The following is a 27,555-nucleotide window of genomic DNA, read 5'->3' on the forward strand; positions in this document are numbered from 1 at the left end:
CTCTGCAGGCTCCTTTGCAAAAACAGTAGTAACTCCACATTAAATATGAAATTCAAGTGTGTTTTCAACCCAAAAACAATATGTTTATTATGTTTCAGCTTACCAATTTTATGCGTATTATTTTTATTTTTTCAATTAAAATGTTTTCTCAATTTCCATTTGGTTATCTAGCCAGTAACACACTTCCCATTCTAAGGTGAATCCACTGTATTGAGGAGTAATAGAGCCACTGTTTGACAGCAGCAAAGTCAACCCGTGGAAAAGATAAAGTTAAATGCACTAGCAAAGCTAGATAATCTTGACCGAAAAAAAGGAAAACCAAAATCTTGCTAACACTAGAGTAGTTACAGCAACTTGTTTTTCCTCTTCAAAATAAAGGTATTGCGTAACGGTTACCATTGTAAGCACCCCTCTCAGTCACCACATTTAAACTGGTACTAAAGGCAGAAGGCTTTTTATCTTAATGCATTCTATACATTAAGATAAAGACCTTCTGTGTGCAGCAGCCCCCGTCAGCCCCCCTAATACTTAGCTGAGCCCCATCTCAATCCAGCAATGTTATACAAGAGCCTCGGCTGTCTGGAACTCTCCCTCCTCGTTGACTGAGACAGCAGAGGGCACCATTGGCTCCTGCTGCTTTAATGTTGCTGCATTTCATACACATTTTTTGAAAGGTGGACTGTGCCTTTTAAACAAGCACAGGAGTAACATGCATACTTAAAATCTTACATGTTTTGTGTTGCATCCTTATTCCCGGTCTGCGTCTCATAAAATATTAAACCAGTGGGTACAGCATAACAGCCAGCCATAGTTTCATAGCTGATAAGGATGATAAAACATGGATGTTCATCAAGTTCAACCTTTCACAAATCCTGCATTCCTGCTGCTTTGTTCCAGAGGACGGTAAAACAAAATTCCCCGCACAACTGTTGCCAATTTGGAAATTTAAAAAAAAACTCCTTGTGCCGTCTAAGAGCTGTCAGCTTAATTCCCTGCAAAAAATATTGCTTTCTTAGCCAATTGAGATTGTGGCTTTAGATAGTATTAGAAAATTATTCAGTTCTTTTTTTTTCTTTCCATATTCCCAGTAAACCAACATTTCTTATCAGGATGCCAACAATGCATCCCATGGCAGGTTCACTTTAGGCAAGGTCCGAATATTGAGAGAATATGATAAAAATGATACTTGTTTTCCTTTGAGGACATTTTTTCTCTGCTCTGTGTTTTGTGTTCAGGACTTAGCATAACAACTTCTGACGTCTAGGCATGTGCTGTCCATCTCATGAGTGTGTAGTGAGATGTGCTGTCCAGCATTGTAACTGGTACTCTGTAATGACATTAATTGGGAAATGTCATTTCTCTGCCATTGATGTACCTTCTAAACCTTCAGGAATGTGTCTAGATTCATAAAATGTTAAACCAGATTAGAAGGCCTCATGCACACTGGACATTTTTTCAGCGGCTGTTTTTGGCATCAGATGTTTTTTCTGCAGCCAGTAAACTGAGTCCCCAGCATGTTATCCTATGTGTCCATACACATGTAGCAATATTTCCAGGCCTGGGGCCTGAGGTGGGTCTGCCATTAGTACCGGTAACACTTCCAACACATTTAAGTTGGGAACCCAGGCGTGAGAACTGAGACAATGACCATTCTGGCATCTTTAGTTTGTTTTGTTTTATTGTATTTAGGGGATGGGAGAAGGGAATGAGTGGGATACTCCTCTGGCTCTTCTAGGCTTAACTGGGACTTTGTACAAAAAATGCTCACTAACGCTGTCTTGGTGCCAGCTGAATGCCGACCAGCGCTTCCTGACGCTTCAAATGCTGCTTGACTGAATTAGTGCTGGAACCTCAACTTTAACTTGGATTGTTAGCTCAGAAGCTCCAGGACTGTAGAACTCTTGACTCCTGATACTTAGTGTAGCTCAAAAGTCATTGAACAGCTCCCTCTAACCCTTCACTGGCTGAGGTAGCTCCTTGTCACTACTTGTGCTGCTGCAACTCTTAACGTTGTACACTTCACACTGTACACTGACTCTTCAGGGCCCAAAATGCAGGTACCACCTCTAATACTTCAGGGTCCTCTGACTAGGCACCCCCTTTAACAGTTAGCTGACTCTTGGATCCCTAGAACCTTCTCCGGAGTGCTCCCCTTTGACACTAGGCAAACCCCCAGGGGCAGTCCACAGTACTCACGACCTTTGTAGGCTTTCCTGGACTCCTCTCTCTCTCTCTCCACTGGTTCTCGGCACACCGGATCCCCTCTGCAGCTCGGCTCCACACTCTTTGGATTCCCAGGCAGCCACCCAGGACACCTGCTTCCTCTGACAGGAGGAAAGACAGCCGTACTCTCCCTCCTTGGACTCTGCTTCCTGCCAAAGACCCTGCGTCTTGTGTTCCTTCAGAACTTGTTCCCACTCCCAGAATCCTCTGCAGCAGAATCTGCCTTCTGGGGTAGATACAGGCCTGAGTGTGTCTCTGATTGGGTTTCCTCCACTGTCCAATGATAATCCTTTCATGGAGCCAGTGGGGAGACTTCCCTCTCAGCAGACACACCTGGGAGACATGACAGCCAGCTGAAATCATGGCCCTGCTGTTAGGCAGCCAAGGCACACTATACTTTACCTAGCACCTACCTGTAGGGTGCTACACACACATAGGCTGTTATCAGCAGTTTTTGGCAGGAGCGTTTTCTGGCTGGAAAAAAAACAGAACTAGTGGGATTTAAGAGGTGCTTTACAGCTGTAAAAACGCTCTAACTCTGATAAAAAGCTAAAAAAATGCAAAAAAACACTGCAATTTGGTGTTTATCAATGATTTTGAGCTATAATCTTTTGTGGGAGTATAGTTTTGCTAAAAAAAAAGCTAAAAAATGCTACAGCTGAAAAAAGCTAAAAAAACGCTGAAAAACGCTACTGCAAAAAAGCTGAAAAAAGCCTTCTACAGCTACAGTTTTCTACTGACGTTTTGATAATGTCCAGTGTGCATGAGGCCCAGAGGCGTAACTAGAACCTTCAGGGCCCCGGTGCAAGAACCATGAAGGGCCCCCCGGACCACTGGCCGGGGCCCTTCCCTTCAAGACTGGGGCTCTTCCCACTGATCCTGGGGCCCTTTACTTCTGTTGCGGGGCCCTTTGTTACAGTCCCGCAGCAGGACCCTTTCACAAGTTCTCTAGTGGGCCCCCTTCATGCCCTCTTAAGGGCTCCCAACAGTGATGGAATGCAAGGGCCCGGTCGCAAGTGTGACCTTTGCGATCCTGGAGGTTCACCCACTGGTGTCATTCATATTTATTTTTTGGTATTTTAATTGTATTATTTTTTAACATTTTATTTTATTTTTTTACAATGTCACTGACTATGACTCTGTCCATTCAGAAAAGGAAGGAGCTGGTAAATTACATGTTTACCGACCCCTTCCTGCTTCTCTATTGTGACACATCCCCTGCAGCAGCCGGCAGGAGAGGGGAGGGAGCACAGTGGTGTGGGGGGGGGGGGGCGGGGGAGAACACAGGGGCCCAGAGACAGCAGAACACAAGTGAACTGGATAGGAGGAGTGGCGGGGCAGCATGAGGAGGAACCAATCGCCTCCATTTTCCTTCTGCATCTACAGGAGGAAAAATGAGGACAGTGATTTCTCTACATGCTGCCCCCGCCACCCCTCCTATCCAGGTGTACAGGGGAGCCACACAGGCCCCCTGGAGCTTGGGGCCCAGTTGCAATTGCAACCCCTGTAGTTACGCCCCTGATGAGGCCTAAGGCTAATACATTCTGAATATTATTGCTTCTGTATAGACATTAGCTTATCCTTAGTAGATATGTACACATTTATAAAACTGTGGGAGTCTAACATAGTTATAGGAATTAGTATAATTAGGTATGCATTATGCACATTTCAGCAGTTTAAATGTTTTATTTCTTGCTATTTAAGCCTATTTTTCTGATAGCTACTTCCTCCCAAGATGATCAGCGTCAAGAATATCTGATCACTGTTTCCCATTTATAGTAAGCTGATCTACTATCCCTCACACTACTCGGGTCGGGATTCTATTTGTTGATTGATTTATGTTACTGTTTCATAACTTATGTAGGTAACATTTCAAATTTTCCACACTTTTACGAGGGAGCACAGCTGTATAAATTAGTAATCATTTAACAATGTGAGATTACATGAGAAATGGTGAAATCATTAGTGTGCCGTTAGTTCTGTGATACGAGTGTTCTCTAAAATGGAACTATAAATTTTACCCTCTGACATAACTACTTACCAGGTCCTTGTTCAGCTTGCAATGCTTGTGATTATGTTCTGTGTCTGGAGCATAAAGCTCAGGGCTCTGCTTTGTCACTGTAGAGGAGGGCTGATGGTGCAGTTATGTAGAATGCAGAAATTAAACAAATTTTAAAATTCCTTAGATGATTGTAAATTGGAACAAGGTGGGAGTTAAAAAACATAGCACTTTAGCTTTTGTGCTAGTTTGTCTACCGTGTGATACATTTTCTCTTGATCTTGAATTATTTTTTACATTTTAAAGGGCCTTTCTTTGTTGACTTCAAGTGAGTGAATGGCAGGTTGTTGAAGTGCTAAAGACAATTATAAAAATTTTCAAAGCTGACTTTTAATAAAAAAGAAAGCTAATGCCATATTATGTACACCCCCCAAGAAAAAGTTACTTACTTTTAGGCAGGTGCAGTCTACTTTCTTCACTGCAGGTGATGCTTAACTGCAGCGGCATTGCAATTGAAAGGGAAGTTGAGAAGAGCATGATTCCTCTACAGTTTCCTGGCTCATTTGGGGACCTATCTGATTGGATGTTGCTGCCTCATGTGACTCTCGTAGACATAATGGCTCAGGTAGAGTCTATTTAAGACCCTGGCTCCCAGGCTCGGCATGCATTTCGAGTGTGAGTAGTATAGGGACAGGTCACCCATCTGTCAGGGACAGTATTAGCGTCAGAGAGAGTGTCCAGATAAGAAGGGAAAATGTAGGGACACGCTATTGTTCTTGGGAGTCTCTCCGATTGGGCTTGGACTGGCCAGGCCGCATTCTATCCTACAAGATAGACATTGTCGGTGAACCCGAGACATCCTGTTACATTCTTCACAAGCACCGTTCACAGTCATGACAGGCTGCATGTGTTTTTTTTTTTTTCACAGGTAATTTTTCAATTTTTTTGCTGGCTGCAATTGATTTTTTACACAGCCTGTCCCTGTCCATATGCACTGCAGATATTGCAGGCTGCATTTTTTTCATTTTTTGAAAGGAAAATTGCAGTTCTCAGGGCACTTTCCAGGAGATGTCACCACTATAATATAATTTTTGTATAAAGTAGCCTCTCTGATTCTCCACATTCTTCTCCGAAGACTCCCTGTTTGGGCTTGGACCAGCCAGGCCACATTCCATCTCTCGAGACAGACGCTACCGGTGCACCAAAGACCTACAGTTACACTCTTTGCTGCAACATTCTGTGAGTGCGCCTAGTTTGGTTGTCTTCTGTGCTTTGCTGAACTTTTATGTCAATACAGTGCTGTTTCTGCAACTGGACTCTAATGCCCTGTACACACTATCAGATTATCTGAAGACTTTTGTCTGCAGACTTACCAAAACCATATAATATGAGGTCAAACCTAAACACTTTCAATTTGTATGCAATCCGGCAGGCCCTTGCACTACATAGAAAAGGTAAATCTGAAGACAAAAGTCTTCAGATAATCTGATAGTGTGTACAGGGCATAAGGGGTTTATTTACTAAGGCTGAAGAGTGCAAAGATCAGGCTTACTTCTGCATAGAAACCAATCAGCTTCTAACCTCAACTTGTTTAATTAAGCTTTGGCAATAAAACCTGGAAGCTGATTGGTTTTCTATGCAGAAGTGAGCCTGATTTTGCACTCTCCAGTTTTGGTAAATAAACCCCCATGTGTTTATTGCCGCTGCACTTCCACGCGTACTTTACAACTTGCATTATGGCATTGTTACTTGCTTACTTTTACAGGCTAATGCTGCTGATCACCTCTCCACATGCATTGTTTACATTCATGACAGGCTGCATGTGTATTTTTACAGGTCATATTTTAAATTTTTTTGCTGGCTGCAATTCATTTTTTTTACACAGCCTTTCCCTGTCCACGTGCACTGAAGACATTGTAGGCTACATTTGAAAGGAAAATTGTAGTTCTCAGCACACTTTCGAGGAAATGTCATCACTATAATATAATTTTTATATAAAGCAGCCTTGCTGAGTCTTCACTTTAATTAAAACAAATGCATTATGCAGTATTTATGCTATATGGTGTCAGTCAGTACTTGCGCACTATAATTTCTCTTAAAGGTCACCAAAGTTGCAAAAATGCTCTAAAATTAAATCCTAGATGTAAAATAAAAATAGCAATTATAACACTGACCTATATAAATCAATAAACCTTTAGCAAATTTTTTGTAAATCTCACTGTTTAGGAGAGAAATCTATTTGCAATATTTTTGACATCATCGCTGCAACTCTAGAAAATAACAGCTTCTGATAGCCCCAGAAGAAGGAGTAAATCTAGGCATCACGTCACCACCTGCCTTCTTGTGCCACTGCTTTAAAAACTAGAGTTCCCATCATTCAATAGGAGTTGTAATAAGTGGACGTGAATGCGGGCAATTGCGATGAGCATGTTAATATTGAACTAAAGGAGCTAGTTTACTTTTCACATACCACCATCCGCACTGCTCAGCCAGCCATAATGCCTATTTTTAATTTTTAATATTAAGAACACTTTTCCTGCTCCTCCCAGTACAAAATGGCAAGTGACTGTGAGGAGGGGTGCCTACACAGAATATAGTGCTTATTTATACTGTATAGTCTGCAAACTGCAGGCATGGAGGACTGTGACTAATCAGGAGTCCCCTAACCTGTCAAAATATGCTACTCCGGGAGGTAGTTCAGACCAGGAGTCTAAAGCCTAGCACACACAGCCTGAATGTTGGGGAGTATCGGATGGTTTTATAAAAGCAGGTCTCTATTTGGCCCGTGTGCACTGCAGCCGATCTGACAGAAGGGGCATGACCAAAAAAGGTTTGTCGATCAGAATCCGATCAGCGCTCTCAGCCAATGGCTAAGAGTGCTGACTGGGGTGTTCTGGCGGGAGAGTCGTCCCGGGTTGAAAAAAAAAATAGTAGTGTGTACTAGGCTTAAGACTCTTGGGTCCATTCACTAACACAAGCAGAGACATAAAAAACAACAGTGGGAAGAGTTAAGACTGGTGGCCACGGGGATGCACTGCATAGTGGTCTCCGGTCCTACAAAACAGATGTAACAGGAAATGAAGCCTGTGATTCAAATAATGCACACTGATTTTCTGGGGAAGGAAATGGAGTACACATTGTATAAAAGCACTAGCAATGACAAGGAATACAATTTCTGCTCGGAATCCATCTTTAACAGCTTTGTCAGACGTTCATCTAAGGGCAGTCACTCAACATAAACAATACAGTTGTCAATTGAAGAACTTAGCATTTGCTGGAACTGAAGAAGTGGCTTGGAGAAACTGCAAAAAATCTTCAACATTGCAGAGCAAGTCTAGTTGAATGTGACTAACAACTACTAGCTATTCCATGATCTGGATAAATGAGAACCTTCACAGGCCCTCTGCAATAATTCACTCCAGCACATCAACACCTGTGATCAATGTGAAAAGTTATTACAATGTTGCAGATTCATGTTTACATAAAGGGTTACTCACACATGAATAAATTTGAAGCACACTTGGGGAACATTATCGCTATAAATTCAGTCTGCACTTGTCACACACTGTGCTGCAAATTCCATGCACATTTGTGCAAGTCTTTTATTGCGAACAAGTATCCACTTATGAATAATGAACATGCAAAGATTACTAAATCTCAAAGAGAGAAGAAGTATTTATTTTCATCAGCGTCCAGATTGATAGCGCATAGACAGAATTTGTGATGCTGCTGGTAAACACCCATTATGGTTCTGAAATATCTCTGGCTGTAATACCAGCAGCATTTTCAATGTGTTTTCAAAGAATGGTCTTTCTTTATCTGGGAATACTGAAAACACTCAGAGCTGTACTTTTTACACAATCTTCTTTCTTACCACTATTTTCCAAATTTACCAAAATTGGTGTTGGGAGTTGAAGACACATGATGCATCTTTTGTTTGTATCATGGGAGTCAAAGTTTTTAACGATTCCTCTTTTTCAATTTAAAGCAGACACATTGTTTTCATGTACAGAACCAACAATTTTGTTGCCTGTGTGCAGGGTCTGCATGCTACCCCACTAGAGTCTTTTATGGTCTCATAAACATTCAAATGATTAGGCTTGACAAGGCCCAGACTCACCTCAGTAAAAAAAGGAATTGTCAAATATACCATAGGCTCCAATTTGCAGAAATATTTGCAGAAAAATAAGTAAAGTATTCTACATTCTTCTTTCTGCAGCATCAGAGCTTCATGATACTCTACTGCCCTTACAATGACTTGCTGTTCTGTCTCAGCTCCTACTGAATATGCCTTCAGCAAGAACTGTCTTGTCCTCAACTTCAGAACACAAAATGGGTTGCTTGCTGATTAGCTCTTCCATTAGTCCTGAATTAAACAGGATTATCTCCATATTACTTGAAATACAGCCTCCAGAGCCCATGTAGTTAAATATTCCTGCATCAAAGTACACCAGAGGTAGATTGGGGAGCCACTTCTACCCCAAAATCACATATATCTGCATACTATTTTTGTTCCCTCTGAATTTCATAAAATATCTTATTTCTTAGCTCAGCGATTTCATGTTTCAGATAACTTCAGAAAGCTTCATTGCATTTATCCCTCTCTTTTGCTGCTTTCCAGTTGACCTTTCAGTCTATTCCCTGTCTTCTTTATTCATCCACATAACAATATTCTTTTTGAATTCAGCACTGGATAAATACTTTTATTGATGGCTTAAATTAAACAAAACACATCATTATTCTGCTTTACAACTCTGTTGTTTATGTTAATTATTATCTCCTGCTCTTTTTCATTGGGTTCTTTGAGACAAACTCTCTGCAGGTAATATTCTGGAGCAGATAGCTGTTTCTTACTGACAACCTTTACGGCCTATAGAAGGTCATCAGCCACTCTTATGAATTCATTATCACGCCTAGGATTTCTCAATACCTTGATCATTGTTGTTAAAACATTTAATTTGCTTTCTGTTGCAGACTTCATGCTAAATTTATGCCCATGAACATTTTCTCAGAAAGCTCGTGATGAGCTTAGCTTTGTATAGGAGGTGAGGTGTGCGATACCAGCGTGCTATTAGTTTGTAGTTATTCTCTTGTGTAGTAACATTGATGGATCCTTTGTGAACTATATTAAATATCGTCTTCCATTGGCCAGGCATTAGGTTCATGTTCAAATCCGATTCCCATTTAGAGCAGAAGAGACCCTCATCAGTCTCGACTCCCTCCCAGAGTAATGCGTAAATTTTAGAGATCAAGTGTGATTCTGGTTTAGCATCAAGACAGAGTTTCTCGAACGGAGTTGTTTCAGTCAGGTTTCCAACTTTTCTGATAAAGGAGGAGGTGAAATGACAGATTTGAACATAATCCCAGAAGGAGATGTGTGCAGTTGGCGGAAGAGTTTTCAGAGTTTCATAAGAAAGTGTAGTACCTTTATCAATAAAATGTGAGATTCTTAGGGATTTAAGTTGTATAGACTGGTAAAGGTGTTGGTCACTAAGCCCTGGTAAAAAGTCTGGGTTGTTTAGTATGGGTGACATTAGACCCGGAATAGTGGATATTTTACTTGTAGTGCAAGCATACTGAAAACATTTGAGAGTAGCTCCAATTAGTGGGTGATTTGAAACATCATGTGGAACGTCTTTTTGCTTGAGCCACGGTAATACAGAAATGGGAACATTGGAGAATGAGTTCTCCAATATAACCCAGTCTTTAGACTCAGTGTGTGTGTGCCACTCAACCACTCTTTGTAGATGACATGCTTGATAGTATTGTTGGAGATGCCATCTACCTGGAGGGGATCTACTACACGTATGGTGGTCCTGTCCACTTATTGCTAATTTCTGGTCTAAAATGCACAAGATACTAATTCAAATAACCAACATTCCGGTTGATGTCTCACCGAGTACTTTCCTCCTACACTTACATCATCAATACAATCCACCATCATATAAATCCTTGACAACATTTCTAATTAATGCTGCGAGATTATGTATTCCAAGACATTGGGGAACAGCTGCAACTCCCTCTATCAGAGAATGGTTCACGCAAGTTGAAAAATTATCTGAGATGGAAGAACTCATCGCAATTGCACACTATACTCCTGTCAAATTTGCTAAGATCTGGCAGCCTTGGCAAACATTTAAAAATACAGTAGCTTACACTCAGATTATGATCTGATTCTAAGAAACAAATGTATTCAGCTCCGATAGATGCTTATCCCCTCTCACATCCATTTGGGGTAAATCTTCCCATGTCTTATCAGCGTGTGACCCTTGCTTGTCTCTACACCCCCCCCTTCTTTCCCTCCCCCATATCCCACCCATTCTTCCCTCCCCCCACCCAGGGGAACATGCCGGCATGCTCCCCTGTTATATCTTTTTCACAAGATTTTCACATACAGCCACTTTCAAGATACAAGAGTGATCCTTTTCATCTATAGAAACTTTTTATGTTGTTTATGATACTATGTAATTGTGGTTTATTAATACCTTAGTTATTATTGGATCACCGAGAATGTTGATCGGAATGATCCAACTGTTGTACACTTTTCTTATGTATATTTTGTTCAATAAAGCTTTTTGGAAAAAAAAAAGAAAGCTCTATCTATCTATCTTCATATCAAGAGCAACTTCTACAAATGCATTTATAGCATTCTTAACATTTGCAGCAAACTCTCCTTTTCATCTCTTTTAGTTGCTTATTCTCATTCTTCAGCATCTTACTCTCATCCAAACATCTCTGGTCACTTTTCAATTTATTTTATTTGGGAAAGAATCTTGCCGCTTCAAAATGGCTCCTTCTATGGTTTCCCTGCTGATCAGATACATTCTTTTCAGAAATCTATTGGTTAAGCACAGGTAAGAACTTTGGTGTGTGGGTAAGATGTCTTTCTACAGTTCTGGCAGACCATGAAAAGTGTTTGGAGCCAACTGAAGATATCAGCAGTTTGCATCTATCAGCAAAACACTTTTGCTGCTTCTTCTCTAACATCAACATTACCAAGCAAAACCTGGTCAATAAATCTTTGCAGACCTTTTTCATACAGAGAAATGGATTTTGCAGCTATCATCTTTTTCAAGCCCTGTTCTGTATCAAAAGATATTTGAAGCTGAAGCCCCAAAAGTCAAAATTTCTGTGTCACAGGGAGAATTTGCGAATGTTCTGGTAGTTCAAAAATTGGATTTGTTTAAAATGTATGACTTTCCATATTCAATATACTGAACGTGATAGCACACTGTTCATCATTAACCATATGCTACAATTTGTATAAAAGGGAGCAAGAATGAATGTAGACAAAAAGGGGGGACTAACGAAACTTGCTCACCCCGGCGCTTAATCAGCAAATGTCATGGAAATGACAAAATGAAAATCACATAAAATCACATATGAGTGCAAGCTGCTGCTATAACAATGAATCACATAAATAAAGGTGCATACAATGATTGCAATGATCTACACACAGCAAACTGAATGATGCACTAGCAGCGCTAGATCTTGAGTGCAACCCAATAGCTGGGAAATACAGTCAATCGTAAAGTTCATGCACAGTGCCCGAATGACCTCCAGAGATGACAGTCCAAACAGGTAAGTATCCTTTAGCGTTCAACACACAGGACCCTTCACCTCACCACGGTGCTCACCCCTAAGGTAATACACTCACCAGATATCAGGTCAATATAAGCCCAAACAACATGCCGATCGCCAGCTGAGAATGGACCATCCGACCTCCACTGTACCCTGAAAGGGGAACTGGCCTCCACCAGAAAAGCTCCTGATTGGTCTCAGACAACCTGGTAACCGTTTTGTGGGGTGATCTCATATGGGGCCAAATGATCAAAGGCAGTGCATGTAAAAATAATAAGGTCTCATAGAGTAGTACTGTTTAACTGAAACCTCTTTATTTCCCAAAGTAAAACATTCCCCTGTAGCAATTGCACTTACAAAAGATAATAAAAGACAGGCATTGAAAGCATGTAGAGGTAAATCTGCGTGTTGCAGCCGGTTCCCGCGCTGTCTGTTCGCCGCTTGGTACCTTAACTGGAGCGAACATCCGGGTCCGGCGTTTGGCGTAGGCGTACCTCGTGACCGCGTGACCACGAATGACGCGTTTCGTCAGCAAGTGACTTCAACAGAGGGCCCTCTGTTGAAGTAAGAAGCATGGCAAGGTTTTTAAAGTTGTAATTTTTGGCTTTTTTTTTTTTTTAAATGAAGAAATTGAATAAAATTTGTAGGTTATTTTTTCGCTTATTTCTTTTTTACATGCTTTCACCAGTGCAGTGCAGCGTCATCATGTGCCTGATGTGGCGGGGACCAGGGATACTGACTGGTGACAGTATGTTAAAAAAATATATATATATTATTTTTTATTTCATTTTTTAAACTTTTTTCATTTTTTTTTAAATTTTGTACTATTTTCTTTTACCTACTTTCATCAGAGTAGTTTGGTGTCACCATAGTAACACTGTACTACTCTGAGGGTGATCAGTGATTTTTTTTTTTTTACATTTTATTTATTGAATGAAGATCCATGTAACAGCAAATTTTTCAACTGTCATGAATGGGTTAACCATTCATTACAGATGTGATCACTAGTGATCCGTGATTGGCTACAGCTAATAACATGGTCCAGGGTGCTGTGATTGGCTCATGTACCATGTGATAGCTGTGGGCTTATCACAGAACAGAAAACAGGAAACACAGCTGTTATGAATGAATTTATTCATAACAGCTTTGTTGACATTGTGATCATGTGATTGCATAATGATCAGAAAATCACTGGGCCTCGAGTACCAGGATCCGCAATCCACTGTGGCTGCTTAGCCCAAGCAGGCAAAACGACATACTATACATGTATATGTACTTTGGTTGGTTGGCTACCTCCAGTCAGTTGTACATCCTTGTCATCCAGTAGGCTGTCCCTGCCCAGTATGATTTTTATTTATTTATTTATTTTTTATCAACATAGGGATGGCCTAATGAGGCCAAAAAATAATAAAAATAAAAAAGGAAAAGATTAAAAAATGGCAATTTGTAAATTTTGTAAAAAAAAATAAATAAATAAATTTAAACAAGTGGAGAGGAGTGAAAAAAATGGCTCAATCTGGGCTAGTGTTTGGCTCTTAGCATCAAAGGTCTTGTACCTGTCCTTTTATCTTGTTTTAGAGACCGTTGGCCCCTCACTCCTTGATTAAGCAGACCTAATTTGATTTTGAGCTTTAGAAAAATGTTGTTACATCAGAGACATTTCCCTCTCTACTCTCATCTACAAGTTGGGATTGCTGGTAGCCATTACACCTGTCAGACCAGTGTACAAGCTAGCAGCCCTCTCTTGTAGTGAACTTATTAATCATTTTGCTGCTGCCTGTTTTTCCCCCTATCAATCTCCCTACCATCCCCCTTTATCCCACAAAAGGGTGTATTAGCAGTCCAAAAAAGAAAACAGAAAAAGAAACGCTATTGTGTAAAATCCCTGGTGTTCCTGCCAGTCCCTCTGTGCAAAATCCCTGAAGTGAAATCCTTTGTGTCAAATTCCTGGTGTTCCTGTCAGTCCCTCTGCTTTCCTATCAAAAACTGACCACACTAGGCAAGGGACAACACTGTATTCAGTTCTCTAGCTGTGCTGAGAACTAAGCATTTTCTCCTCCATTGATCAGACTTGTCCTGAACCCCCCCCCCTCCCCCAACCCCTTGCACAGCTATTCACTTATGCAGCTGAGAACAGAGATATTTAAAATAAATATAAAATCATTTAAAAATTGTACTTTTTACAGTAACATGTTATCCAACACGCTGAAAAATATAAGCTTTCATTATCTCTTGTTAAATATTTCTTAAGTTCCTGAAACCATTTTCTTTTATAGGCTTTTTCTGTTGGCCTCCTTGCTGTTTTATCATATCGGGAATGGACACAAAGATCACTGGTAAGATCACAACATATGATATTGATTTCAGATTTTGTGCCAGATTTATACTTTTCTCCCATAGGCCAGCTAACCTGTGCCATTCACCGGGGACCCCCCCAACCACCACCCACCCACTGAAGAGGCCTAAGGGGGGCTCCAAAGAAATTTGATGTAGGTTGGAAGCTATTGGAGCAGGCTAGTGAGTATTTGACAAGGGGGCTGTGAAAATGACTATGAGCAGGGACAGTGCAAGGGTCTCCTGTCTTCCTCTACACCCTCCCTCTGCTGCACTGAAATAGCAAGTAGTGTTAACAGCTCTGGCCAATTCTGTACTGTAGATTACAGAACTTCTAGAATTACTTTATATGTTATGGAGATTATAAGAGAGGGAATTTCTTTTTTAGTTTTAGGAATACGCAACCTAGGCTGGGAATGCTGCAACTCCATGTATACAGTACAGTGATGGAGCTCTGTCACCCTAGTTCAGGTATTTTGTTACTGCCAGGATGACCAAAAAAAAGCATAAAAGTGGATATCCAAACAAGAGCTTAGAATTAACTCAGCAATTAACTCACCTGTAGTCCTGGAAGGAATGTACTGTTTGTGAGGCCTGAGGATAGGTCTAAAGCTCGGTACACATGAACCAGCAGACTTTTGGTCTTTGTGTTGCGCTATCATGCTGGAAAACGCTGCAAGTGTCTGGTGGAAGGGAAGAACCAGCTGTCAGAATACAATAGCTCAGCAGGAGGGATCCCTGCACCACACATCAATGTATGGATGCAGGGTTCTGTTAGTTTTTTTTTTTTTTTTTTTCATTAAACCCGTTGGTTGAATGGAAAAAAAACTGTGTGTATACCCAACTTAAGAATTATTGCAAACAATGCAGAACCCAGTGCTAAATAAATGATGACAGAAAAACTGGCCACTCGACTGATCAAGGTTGAATGACCCAATTGCCAACTTTTTTGACTTATTTAACTTTTGCATAAAAAATTGTAAGCAAGCACACATATTTGTGACAAATAAAATTTGAATATTCATGCTACTGTTAAATATGTACACCATGTTAACAAGAATTTGCCTGTAAAGCAAAACTTCGAAAATATACTAAAACTCCTGTATGACTCTAGAAGATCAAAATACTGTAAATAAAGGCTTCAAAAACTGATGCATAGGGAGCAGGGAGTCAGAATATAAAAGACAGTTCCCAGCTTGATACAAAGCAGTGAAAAATTCAGTCAAGCTCTACCTGGGGATCCATACTTAATAAAGTGCAAACAGGTAATCCAAAATTGTGTGACGTTTCATGTGGAGAATTCTCCTTTGTCTGAAAGTGTAATGTACTTTTGAAGTGCAACACTATACTGAACATGCTCACACTTCAAAACCGGGCCATATTTGCAGGTAGAGCCTCAATGATCCTTTTCTGTATGCTCTGAATGATTAAATACAGTTTAGACATTGACTTCTGAGGTACTTAAGACTTTTTTATTTTTTTTATAACCTTTGATTGTCATTGCTAGAACCATAAGAAACTCTTCTTAAAGTCCAATTGGAGCTGCTGTATTTAAAATGTTAATGAAATAAGGCTGTATATACAGTATGTAATATGTCTATGTATTTCTTTTAACTTATTTTGTGCTGCAGCACAGACTAAATAACCTGTGCTAACTGCATTTTAGATTGTAAGACTATAGACCAGTTGGCTGCTCAAAGACCAGGGCCTATTTTGCGATTCGGCACTGCGTGACTTTAACGGACAATTGCGCGGTCGTGCGACGCTGTACCCAAATGAAATTGACGTCCTTTTTTTCCCACAAACAGAGCTTTCTTTTGGGTGTATTTGATCACCTGTGCGATTTTTACTTTTTGTGCTATAAACAAAAAAATAGCGACAATTTGAAAAAATAACAATATTTTTCACATTTTTTTTATATGAAATTCCCCAAAAAAAAAAGTAAAAATTAAAATTTTTTAACATTTTAGGCCAATTTGTTTTCTGCTACATATTTTTGGTAAAAAAAATTGCAATAAGTGTATTTTGATTGGTTTGCGCAAAAGTTATTGCGTTTACTAACTATGGGAAAGATTTATGTCATTTTTATTGTTTTTTTTTAACTAGTAATGGCGGCGATCTGCGATTTTTTTTTGCGGGACTGCGACATTGCCGCGGACAGATCGGACCCTTGACTGACATTTTTGACACTTTTGGGAGTACCAGTGACATTACTACAGTAATCAGTGCTATACATATGCACTGTTATTGTAAAAATGACACTGGCAGGGAAGGGGTTAACTTTATTAGTGATCAGTGGGTTAAATGTATCCCTAGGGGCGTGATTCTAACTGTGGGGGGCGTGGCTTGTGATGTAACCACAGAGACATACGATCCTACATAGCAGGATCGTGTAGTCTCTGCAGTTAGATCAGGGAGAATGATAGGCGGCTTTGTTTACATTAGCCGCCTGCCTTTCTCCCTCTCCAGTAGGAGATTGCGAGTGACCGGCGGACATCGGTCACTCGCGCTGGGATGTCAGGGAACGAGAGGCTCCTGGGCGAGCGACGTAGCCCTACGTCGGTTTGCCCAGGAGAGCCAGACTGCTGCAGTAAATAGTCGTGCGGCGATCGGCAAGTCGTTAAATGAACAACTTTTAACCAAACACTTATTTCTTTCATAAACATCAAAAACTGTATTCCAGTTCACGTAAAATGATATGCTGCAATATCAGTGCACATATACATGTAATGTGTTCTTAGGAAAACAGTTAATTTTTAAATGTGCTCTATAAATCCATAGAATAGTGAATTTATGAATTCTGAAACACCATGTGGGTATCTTCCCCAGTATACACTAGCAGCTCACCTTCATGTATAGAGCTATGTGTTTAACTTGGATCAAAAACTGCATTTGCTAATTTTCCATCTGATGTACCCCTTTTTTAATGGAATCAGTACCTACAATGGAAATCTTCTTCTGATGTGCCCAGTTGGATTCATTACTAGCATATATATCAGATACTGCCCCCTTAGAGGGGCTTCACCCCTCCTGGTATTGTGGACAGCACCTCTGGTGATGATGTCATTGGCTATCGCTGGGGCGTGATTTCAATTGTTGGCAACAGTATCTCACATAGCGTCAACAATTTTAGGAGAGGTAAAGCCAATTTTCAGCTCCTTAGGGGCCAGTATCTAATATGTCTGCTTTTGTTCTGAGTGCAATGGATTCAAGTGCACATTTAAATGTCAGTGTATTTTATTTGAACTTTTTAATTAATGAATTGGTTTCTCTGTAGAATTGTGTCTACTTTTGCCCTCTCTAGCTTTAGTAAATAAACCCCATAGCATCTAAAAGATGCTAGAAGAGCTATCAGGTGCAAAGAATGTACAAAAAAATAGGGAAATCAATATTCTATGGAAACAAAATGCAACAATTGTTAATGATACACAACACTTTATCAGACAAAATGTCATACAGATTGTGTTAAAAACTCTTGATTTAAAAAGATTTAATGTTGGTTAACACTACATGAATTGACTTCTCCCATTTGGGTTTGGCACCTCTAATTGCTGTTGTAAATAACATATAAACCAAGGGCAACAATCACTTTAAATTAAAGATTATAGAAGAATATCTATTAGTAGGATACACTTATGTGGATTGATTGCCATGCTCTGCACACAAACTCTACAAAGAGCTTTTGTCCCATAAAGAGCTTTCAATCCATGTCAAGTGAACAAAATGCTGATTAGTGACGACAGCAGTCTAAAGAAGGTGCTGCTGAATGTACTGAAAGAGCTGGCTGACCTTCACAAAGTAATATATACTGTTAAAACAATGCATATTTTTAATGGTTTAGATTACAGTGAAATTAAATACAACCCTACACAATATATACAGAATATTAATTTATGGTGATTTAACCTTATATATGTAAAAGCATAATAATGTGTAATTTATATTTTTTGTTATTTTGCCCTAACCATAAACTATATAATTGTACATACTGCGTAGATTTGCTAAAGGTTCCCTTTCATCCAGAGGCCATGCAGTTCATACATGTCCTACTATGAAGCACAAGTATATGTGTTCTTAGAGTAAAAACACAACTTACTAAATAATACAATATTAAACACTGTCTACTGTTGCAACTTCACATGTTAAAACAATGTTTTTTTCTGAAGATATTAAATAAATATTGACCAATAATGAGGTTAACATTAATTTTTTTAACATTATTAACCATTATTGAAGTGAAGTTTTCAGCTGACAGCCACTTCTCCTCCTCCCCTCGGCTGTCAGCTGGAAAGCAATATAAGGAGATCGATGCTTGCAGCTGTCCCTCCGTTCGCACCGATCATCCCCAACCTTTCTCCATGTCCTCCTCCTTCTGCCCCCTGTGTGGTTCTTTGGGGGATGTCAGGATGGAAAACAAAGGAAGGGGCCGGTAAATATGTAATTGACTGGCCACTTCCTTTTCTGAATTGGACATGGTTAGCGATCGCTACCAGTCTTTTGATAACTGAATTTATTAGTTTATGCTTCAGTTTATGAATGAACAGGAGCCTCTGTCTTCAATCTTCAAAGCTGAGGCTGCTGAGAAAAAGATTAGGGAATCTGTGTCCTCAGTCTCTTTCTGTGTTTCAAAGGGGAGATGTCAGGGTCTGTTTAGATCCCTGATAACTCACCAAAGCCCCCCAACAGGGCTGATAAAAAAATGCAATGAATATAAAAAAATTAATGTGTAATAAAATTATAAAAGTAAAATGTAAAAAAAAATACTATAAAATAAAAACTACTGACACCATCCGCCCCCCCCCCCCGTTCTACCAACACTTTCCACTACCTTATGATATGTAACTTCCTCTCTCTCTCTACCTTTTGTATCACCAATCGTGTTCATACTTCAATGTCAAATTTTGATCTGAATTATTTTGCCAGAGGTTCACTTGGGACCATTTTTCACCACATCCCCTATAAAAAAACAAAAAAAAACAAATCTGTCCTATGGGGCAGACAACCAATTTAATTAGATTGATAGCTTTGATAAACCTGTTGGTGTTTGCTTTTTAAACAAAGTCTTTCTGAATTTGATAGACTGCAAGGGCCCCTTCTTGTATATACTCTCTGTTATGGTGGGTTTGAAAATAGTTTGTCTGCATCACAGCCAGGATTTTTTTTAAGTCATGAATCACGAAACAGGAGTGAGATTCCAGGCCCCAAAAACTATATTTATTCAAAAATACTGCAGGTGAGATTTACTAAAACTGTTGCAGACAGAATCTGGTACAGCTGTGCATAGTAACTAATCAGGGTCTACCTTGTTCAATTAATCTTTAACAATTAAACCCAGAAGCTGATTTGTTACTATGCATGCCTGAGCTAAGGACAGATGGATTTCAGGAAGAAAATGCTACATGAATAATCTGCCCTAACTCAAGATGGCCATAGCTAAATGTGCTAGAGGGGTGTTTTTCAAAGTGATTTCTCAACAAAATAAAGCATGGAAACATGGATGGATGGGTAAGCTTGCTTTGAATATTAAAAATTAAATAAAAAGCATTTTTTGGTTTGTGGTGCTCAGATGAAGCACTTTAAATTTTAAACTACCTATTTGGAGGTGTGCTGCATTGTATTGCAGGGAACACTGAGCTATCATAAGGAAATGGCATAATGCAGGGTCTATGGCTTCCAGGGCATAATCCAACAATGGATTTCCAAGTGTTAAGAATTGCCACCTCACAACAGTCTTCATTTCTAAGGTAAATTAAATGCTGTCAGTAAATGTTGGTAACAGATTTGAATGAAACCTAAAAAACAGAGAAAATTCAATATTTTTAAGGTACAATTTTATGTGCATTTCAAAAAGAAAATGGACTTGACTCGGGGCTAATAATGATATACTCATAGCAGGAGACCCTATTTGTTTGCGAGCCAGATGCAGCCATCAAAAGAGCCACGTCTGGCTCACGAGCCATAGGTTCCCTACCCCTGCCCTATAGTAAGGTAGTGCTTGGCAAAAGAAACCTCAAGTCATTGGGGACACACCAACTGTAAAAATATATCAGGTATTCAGTATGAAACGTGAAACGTGTAGAAAAAAAAAAACATGTAAAAAAAGGCTCACAACAAATGAAATTGCACTTAAAAACACAATGGTTTCTGATTGGTTGTTAGGACTACCATGCTTTATATTTGGTGCTGTGCTCTTTGCCCAGTTGTATTGAGAATACTCAATGCACATACAATCTTACATGAATGTAATCTATGGCTAACATCTCTTTCAGTGGGAATCAACATTCACCTTGAGTCTGTTAAGTATCATTGGAGCACCGGTTCAGTTTGCAGTGGCCATTGCATCGATCCTCATTGGCCCTTATTGTTACTATACTTTTGCTGGGATGTCCGCAACCAACTATATTGGCTACGCTATTAAGTTTCCCTTCCCATATGCCACGTTCCAGAATGTATGCCAAGACCCCCTTTACTACGAATGGTACCACCTGGCTCTACAGATTGCCGACCTGCTGTCAAGCATTTTAATCCTCTGCTCTTCATTGGCATTGGTGATCAGGCTCTCCGCCAGGATACTGCGCACAGGAACATTTAATGTGAGTAGGAGGTAGTGACTAAGTGAAGTGTGAGCCAACTGAAAATGCCTTTTGTAGTTTCTGGTAAATTCTTGTTATTATCTTAACATAGTATAGTATGGTTAATATTTTCAGTATGCATACAGTAGGTACTCAAAGCATGTTTTAAAGTTAAACTCTCCAAACATTTCCTAATCCAGCCAATCAAGTTTAGATCTAACAATTTACCTTCTTAATATTTTGGGTTTTCAATTAAAGCAGGTTTTCTCCCTTCTGAGCAACTATAAGAAAAACACTATTGAGCTTGAATGTCAAGTAACTCCACAGTTGATTGTTTTGTGAGTTTGCAGGGCAAGGCTATTAAACTAGAACGCGATCATGGGTACCGCTCTGTGTGACATATGTGCTCCTTTCACCTATAATGTTCCCAGACCTTGCAGGTAATATAAACAATATTCCTCAATCTTTTTGTAGGTAAGCACTGTTTTTTTTTAGCAATCAACCTTGGAGTTATTTGACACTTAAAGTAAGCACAGTAGTCTATTTCTAATAGTTTCTTTGATACATTTTAGCAATATAAAGGTATTTTTGCTGAAGGCAACAGTAGCTGCCACAAAATTGTGCACAAAGTAATTATACGTAAAAGGTTACACTTCTCTAAACTCCAAACATATTTCATTTTCTTTCAGTTTAACAGTACAAGCAGGTAATAATCTATCTATCCATGTAACACAAGGGTAATTATCTTGAGGGTTTTTACAGTATATTCGTTTTTAGTTCAGCACTAAGGAAGTGCTTCAAGAGGAGAGTTCCCTAGTTCCCTAGCCCAGGTATCTCAAAACATGGGTCATTACCAAGGGGTTTACACACAACTTACTAACCCCTGCTCATACCACATCTTCGCTTACCCTGAAGAATATCTTGAGAACCCTAAAGCCTAGGCATTGGTGATAGCCAAGTGTCAACTTCTTTTCCTAAAGTTGCAATTGACCCTCATAGTGATGGACCCATAATGAGGTGTGAAAGGCAGGGCATGTAAGTCTTCAGGAACCTAAAATTCATCTATCTAGGTTTTGTAAGTATTTTGTTTTTGATTGATTGTGGTTAGGATTAAAAACAAAACAAATTAAGGTTTTCCTGGTACACATAAAATATTGCATTTGTATACTTTTTGGTCATTTATCTGTCTAGTAGGTGGAAGTCTAGGTTTAGTACATTGCTGTCCAGCTTATGAAGAAAAACATTTGTTTCCAGAGATCAATACATGAAGGGGAAATTTATACACTCAATTAGATGAGTCAGAGCAGTGCTTATTTTGAACCATTTTAAAATGTCTTAGTCTGAGATAGCAGTGCCTGAAAGGGGAGCTACTTCAATATGTGAAGGTGAAATTTATACACTCAACTAGATAAGTCAGAGCAGTGATTATTTTATGAACCGTTTTTAAATTGCTCAGTCTGAGATAGCAGTACCTTAAAGGGTAACCACTTATAATGACTCTTTAGCTAACCCATAGTGCTCTGAGAAACCTTTTATAATTCGTTAAATGTGTATGTGACGGTACTCACCGCCACTGGGAGTGAAAGACAGATACTTAATGGACACTGAGAATATGGCTTGGATTGCTTCAAGTGTGTTTACACTTATGCTAATGTGTATTGTACTTCAATGACAGAGACAGGCTCTCCTTATTGTTTGTGTATTGAGATGTGATGTTGATTCTGTTAAGCCTATCTGTCCTATTGTTAAATGTTAATGAACTCACATATTGTTTCCTTCCAGATTGCTAGCTTATAAGTTCAGGTTAATTCTATTTCTGTATACAATTTCATCTGCATATGATAATGTAATAAGGCAACCCCTGACCTGTGTGTGTGGTAATCTGATCAGGAGGGGGATGTCCATGTTGTATATAAATTCTGTGTGACTGTTCAATAAGGAGAAGGTTCGAGTACAAGCTAAGTTGTCGGCTAGCTTTCCATGGGGGCAGCTGAAATACCTATCTATGTTCAAGACTGAAGGAAGCCGTACAATGACGGAAGCCCACAAACACAGTGTGGCTCGCAGTTCCGTTACAGTATATTTGTAATAATACAGTATAGATTTACAGGGGTTGATTTACTAAAACTGGAGAGTGCAAAATCTGATGCTGTTCTGCATACAAAATCAATTAGCTTCCAGGTTTTGTTTTGTCAAAGCTTAATTGAACAAGATGAAGTTAGAAGCTGATTGGCTACCATATACAGCAGCACCAAATTTTGCACTGTCCAGTTTTAATCAATCAACCCCAGGGCCGGATTAAGAGCATCATGGGCTTGGTGCTGAGGATTTTGAAGGGCCTTAAGGGCCTTGCCTTGGCATGCACCCAGAGGAGGAAGGGTGCAGCCATGCATGCCTAATTCAACATGGGATGCTGTCTCTGAAGCCCATAAACACATCCATGCATCGACAACTGTCCCTCCTTGTCCGGCCTTCGTGCTGTGTGGGGAGGTTCTGAGGGAGCTGCCTGGGGAAGCGAGCATAGAAGCCAGACTTCTGTGTTTACAAGTGACAGAAGAGCGGTAACAGTGAATATGGCCAACCCGGGGCCTATATTAAGGTAGGGGCCTGGAGCTGCAGCTCCAATAGCCCCTACGTTAATCTGGCCCTAATCAACCCCACTGTATAGTAAAACCAGATATATAACATAACTTTGTAATCTTACAAACTATAATAAAAAAAGTTAAAAAAGGTAACTCAAAACCATCATATTTATATTAATTTAGAGCTTTCTATTATCTGGGGCTTTCTGGGCAGCTATCCAAGGCATTGAGCCCTGCCCAAGGTTCAGGAGCTATAAAGTTGACACAGATTCATATTAAAAAGGGTTTCCCCCTCCTTCTACAAGATTTAATGTAAGAAAGAGTCTTCCAGCCTCTCACAGACATTGATTACTGTGTTTTAGCATGGGATTCTGAAATATTCCATGCTTCAGAATTCAATAACTATATAATCAGCAGTCCCTTTCACAAAATACACAAAAACACACTCATGTGTCCCAGGCCCACATCCTTTAACACCCATAAAGCAGTAGAGCCATATGAAAAGGGACTAATTATGTTGGTACCCCTGGGGTCCTTGGGCAAAATGAAAATCCAGTCTACTCAACTGTGTTTTCTTTCTTTTCACCAGTATATGGGATTCCTCTTTAGTTTCTAGGACTTTTTATGTTGAAATTATTATACATTGTTTTTAATTAACAAAAATTGCTCCAAATGTTTTTTGATATAATTAAAAACGATTTTCCACATGACTTTACTAGTAAGACAATTGTAAAGATGCCCTAGCAAATGTAAAAATTCCCCATATGATGGGCTTTCTGGCGCCTAGACTCCCAGTAATGGGCCAGCAACTTTGCCTTCATTGGTGGTGTACTATTTCATGATTGCAACTATGCTTTACAGCAGCTAGACATAGTGATAATCAGTAATTCCAAAGCTCGCCCACATAGACATACTGGTTATACAGGTGACTGTTTCACTCTGCCCGAAAGAAGGATCCCATTTCTCCTGTGTTCTGTATCATACTGTATGATAGACTGCTATCATCTGTTCAAGTCACAGATGAAGAGTGCATGGGAGCTCAGGTTAATACATTTAGGTGTTTAGGAGTTTAGATGCTGTGTGTTTAGGGGGAAGGGGGCAAAAACATGTACATATGGCCCCCATGGAGTGCAGACTGTATATATACCTGATGTGGAGAGGGAAGATGGGAGGCAGAACTGTGTTTATGGCTATTTTAGTTGTGTGTGTGTGTGTGTTAGTTTAGGTAGGGGCTGTATATATACTGTAACTGGTTTAGATGCAGAATGAAACTGTGTTTTTGGATGGTGTGCGGGTGAAATCTGTATATATGGATACTGTGGGGGTTGTGAAATTTAAATATGGGTGCTGTGTATGCTGGGAATTGTATAAATAGCTGATAGAGATGTAAACTATATATCTGGCAGATGTCGGGGGTGAGAACAACATCTTACCTCACAAACGTAGAACTTGGGAACTGAGGCATATTAGCTAATCTGGTGTTAGAATATTTAAAATACAACATGGTATATAGAATGCAGCATTCAGGGGCATGTAACATTTCTGGTTAGCTACAGTAAAAACATGCACCATGAATCATTGGTGGACAGTGGCAACATGATTCCTCCTCCAAAGCACTAGTAGTCAGGACAGTGAGAAATACTCCCCTTCCCAATCAGGGGCCTGTAGCAGTAAAGCTTTCAGTCATTGGTGGTCAGTGTAAATTAGCCCACTCCCCTCCCCCACACCCAAATGTTGGTGGGCATTGGCAGTAAACTTCCTCCCCTAATAATTGATGGTCAGTGGCAGTAACTCATATAGAAGAAATATTTTTCTTCCATGTGGGAAACCCCTGCTTCCCCCTCAATCCTTGGTGGTCATTGGTAGTAAATAATCCTCCTACATTATTGCTATGCCTCCACCTGTTGCAATCACTGCCAGAACTATGTAGATATTGTTGGGCAGGAGATGACTTCACTCAACAGTGTTAGCATAGGTCTGGTGCTCGATGCTGTCCAGCAGGATCCAGTATGGTTGGATGGTATGCAGAATAAGCAACTGTTGTGGATGAGAATTGTTTATATGACTTCTTTTGGAGTGGGAACTGTAAATGGCTGCTGTGGGGGAGAGAACAGCATATATGGCTGCTGTAGGTGTGAATATTGTGTATATGGCTTCTAAGAGAACTGGGAGCAGAGTATGGCTGCTGTGGTTGAGGGGTAGGGGTAAAACCAAATACATCAATTTAAGGCCACGTTGTTGTTGACTCCTAGCTTTCTGAAACTGGCTACCAGATTTAGGGTAGTCTTGTCCAGGCTTTCTGTATGGTAAGGCTCACCAAAGCTGCCCAACTGATGTCATGACTGACAGTCAACAAAAAAAAGAAAGATGCCCCAAGACGAGTACTGTATTACGGTTTTATTCTTAGTAAAATTACATGTTCTAAAGTTTAATATTTGTAACATGTAAGGTTGTAGTTGTTACCTATAATTCTGTAGAGTATAAATACCGGATTATTTAATGACCTAAATTCTGTTTTGTCCTCTAGGGAAGAAAAAATATTTTGTGAGAAGATTATATTGCAAGCAACTACTTAAATGTAAGCCCGGAAAGGATTGATGTCCATGGAATTCAGTGGGCTATCAGCAATGTATTTTGCAGGAATTTTCTTTTCAAACCATTTATATCATTGCTGCTGCACTTTATCTGGATCTGTGTTCGTTTCTAAATGTTCTAGCTTTTGATCTGTTTATATTCCAACCATGTTATATGTATATAGTGTATGTATGTATTGCACACAAGAAAGCAAATCTAGGCACTGTTTGGATTATGACACAGAGCCACATACAGAGAGGGCTTATCCAGGAGAACAAGCTAAAGAGGGCAGAATGACTGAGAGCATTTTACAAGTGTACATATCTTTATGTGTTCTGTCTATACATCCTACTTGGTGCATAGATCTAAATACGCAGAAGAAAGGATAAATATAGCATTGATAAGCAACCAGTAACATTTTGAATTTCATTTTGTAACCCATATTGGAAAATTAAACATAATTGGTTGTCATTGGCACCATCTCCACTTTCTGATGCATTTCGTAAACCAGCTGCAGAGAATATAACTCATGTTACAATTAGTTTACTTGCTGTAAATGGCTGTATATAGTAAACTAAAGAAAGAACTTAAAATGTGTACAGTCATTTCTTTCCAAGCATATGTATGTATATATGAGTTGAAATGATATCTGCCCTACATAATCACTCACTATGGATTTTTTACATGTTGGAGCGAGAATAATCATGTTAACATTGACCTGTAGAGGGGGCCAATGTCTTTTTATCCAGAACAAATACAAGTATTATAAAGAAGCTAAATCCTTCGACTTTAATATTTATTTCACAGTTTATTGCAGAAAATAGTGTAGAAAGAAATGTGATTAATTTTATGAATATTTACGCATTAGGCCCCATGCACACAGGGCCTTTGAAAAAACGAGCTGCAAAGCCAGTTCTGACGTCAGGAAAAAGCAGCTGTAAAAACACTCTTTTAGAATAATTTTGCATTTGCGTTAATGTGCGTTTAGCAGCGTTAGCATTTAGCAGCCTTTCTCTGCCCTCTTCTATTTTCTACTGTCAAATCCAACTACTACAGCTTAAAAATGTTGGACGCGGCTTGTATACAACGTTAACACGCGTTTAGCCGCGTCAGGCGTTTTTACTGCCTAATGCGGCTGCTCCAGAACGCGCTGGCTCTGGGTTTTTTTTTTCTACTGCCACTTACAGCTCCTAAAAGCCTGTGTGTGCATGAGGCCATAGAATAACATGAAGGGGTGTTTGTAAGCTGCAAAAAAACATCTGACACTCCTAAAAGCAGCTGTAAAAACTCCCTGTGTGCCCTAAGTGGTTGTTGAAAGGCCGGAAAGGTTTACAGACACATTTTCTTGCCTGATGCCACTGATGATGTTATGCTCTGTTACACATTTAGGCTAACAGCTTGCATGGAGCATCAATCACAGACCCAAAACGCGCGTTATCAGATAATGATTTGCAAACAAGATGTGCTGCTACTGATATCCACATCTATTGGACTTTAGGGCACCTTCACATTGGTTCGCTTCAAAACCGCCAGTGAAACGCCTATGCATTAATGGAGCGTTTATGCTGCGCTTTTGCAGCATTTGTGGTAAGGTTTTTCAAAGACATGTGACTCAAAAACTACAGTAAGGTGTTTTTCAGGCATTTTTAAAGCGTTTTTGAGGCGTTTTTGAAGCCGTTCCCATTTGTTT

The 27,555-nt window shown here is 39.7% G+C and overlaps 1 protein-coding gene across 1 annotated transcript in view; it reads left to right on the forward strand.

Annotated features, from left to right (window-relative positions):
• Positions 1–26,172, forward strand: part of TMEM212 (transmembrane protein 212) — a 43,172-nt gene extending 17,000 nt beyond the window's left edge. The window contains exons 2-4 of the mRNA XM_082249872.1: positions 14,080–14,139; positions 20,407–20,730; positions 25,819–26,172. Of these exons, the coding sequence (XP_082105998.1) occupies positions 14,080–14,139; positions 20,407–20,730; positions 25,819–25,839 (405 nt within the window). The 3' untranslated portion in view covers positions 25,840–26,172. The remainder of the gene's footprint in view (positions 1–14,079; positions 14,140–20,406; positions 20,731–25,818) is intronic.
• The last annotated feature ends 1,383 nt before the right edge of the window (positions 26,173–27,555 follow it).

The sequence above is a fragment of the Pelophylax lessonae genome (genome assembly GCF_965119305.1).
Source record: "Pelophylax lessonae genome assembly, chromosome: 3".
In the NCBI taxonomy this organism is placed as follows: domain Eukaryota; kingdom Metazoa; phylum Chordata; class Amphibia; order Anura; family Ranidae; genus Pelophylax; species Pelophylax lessonae.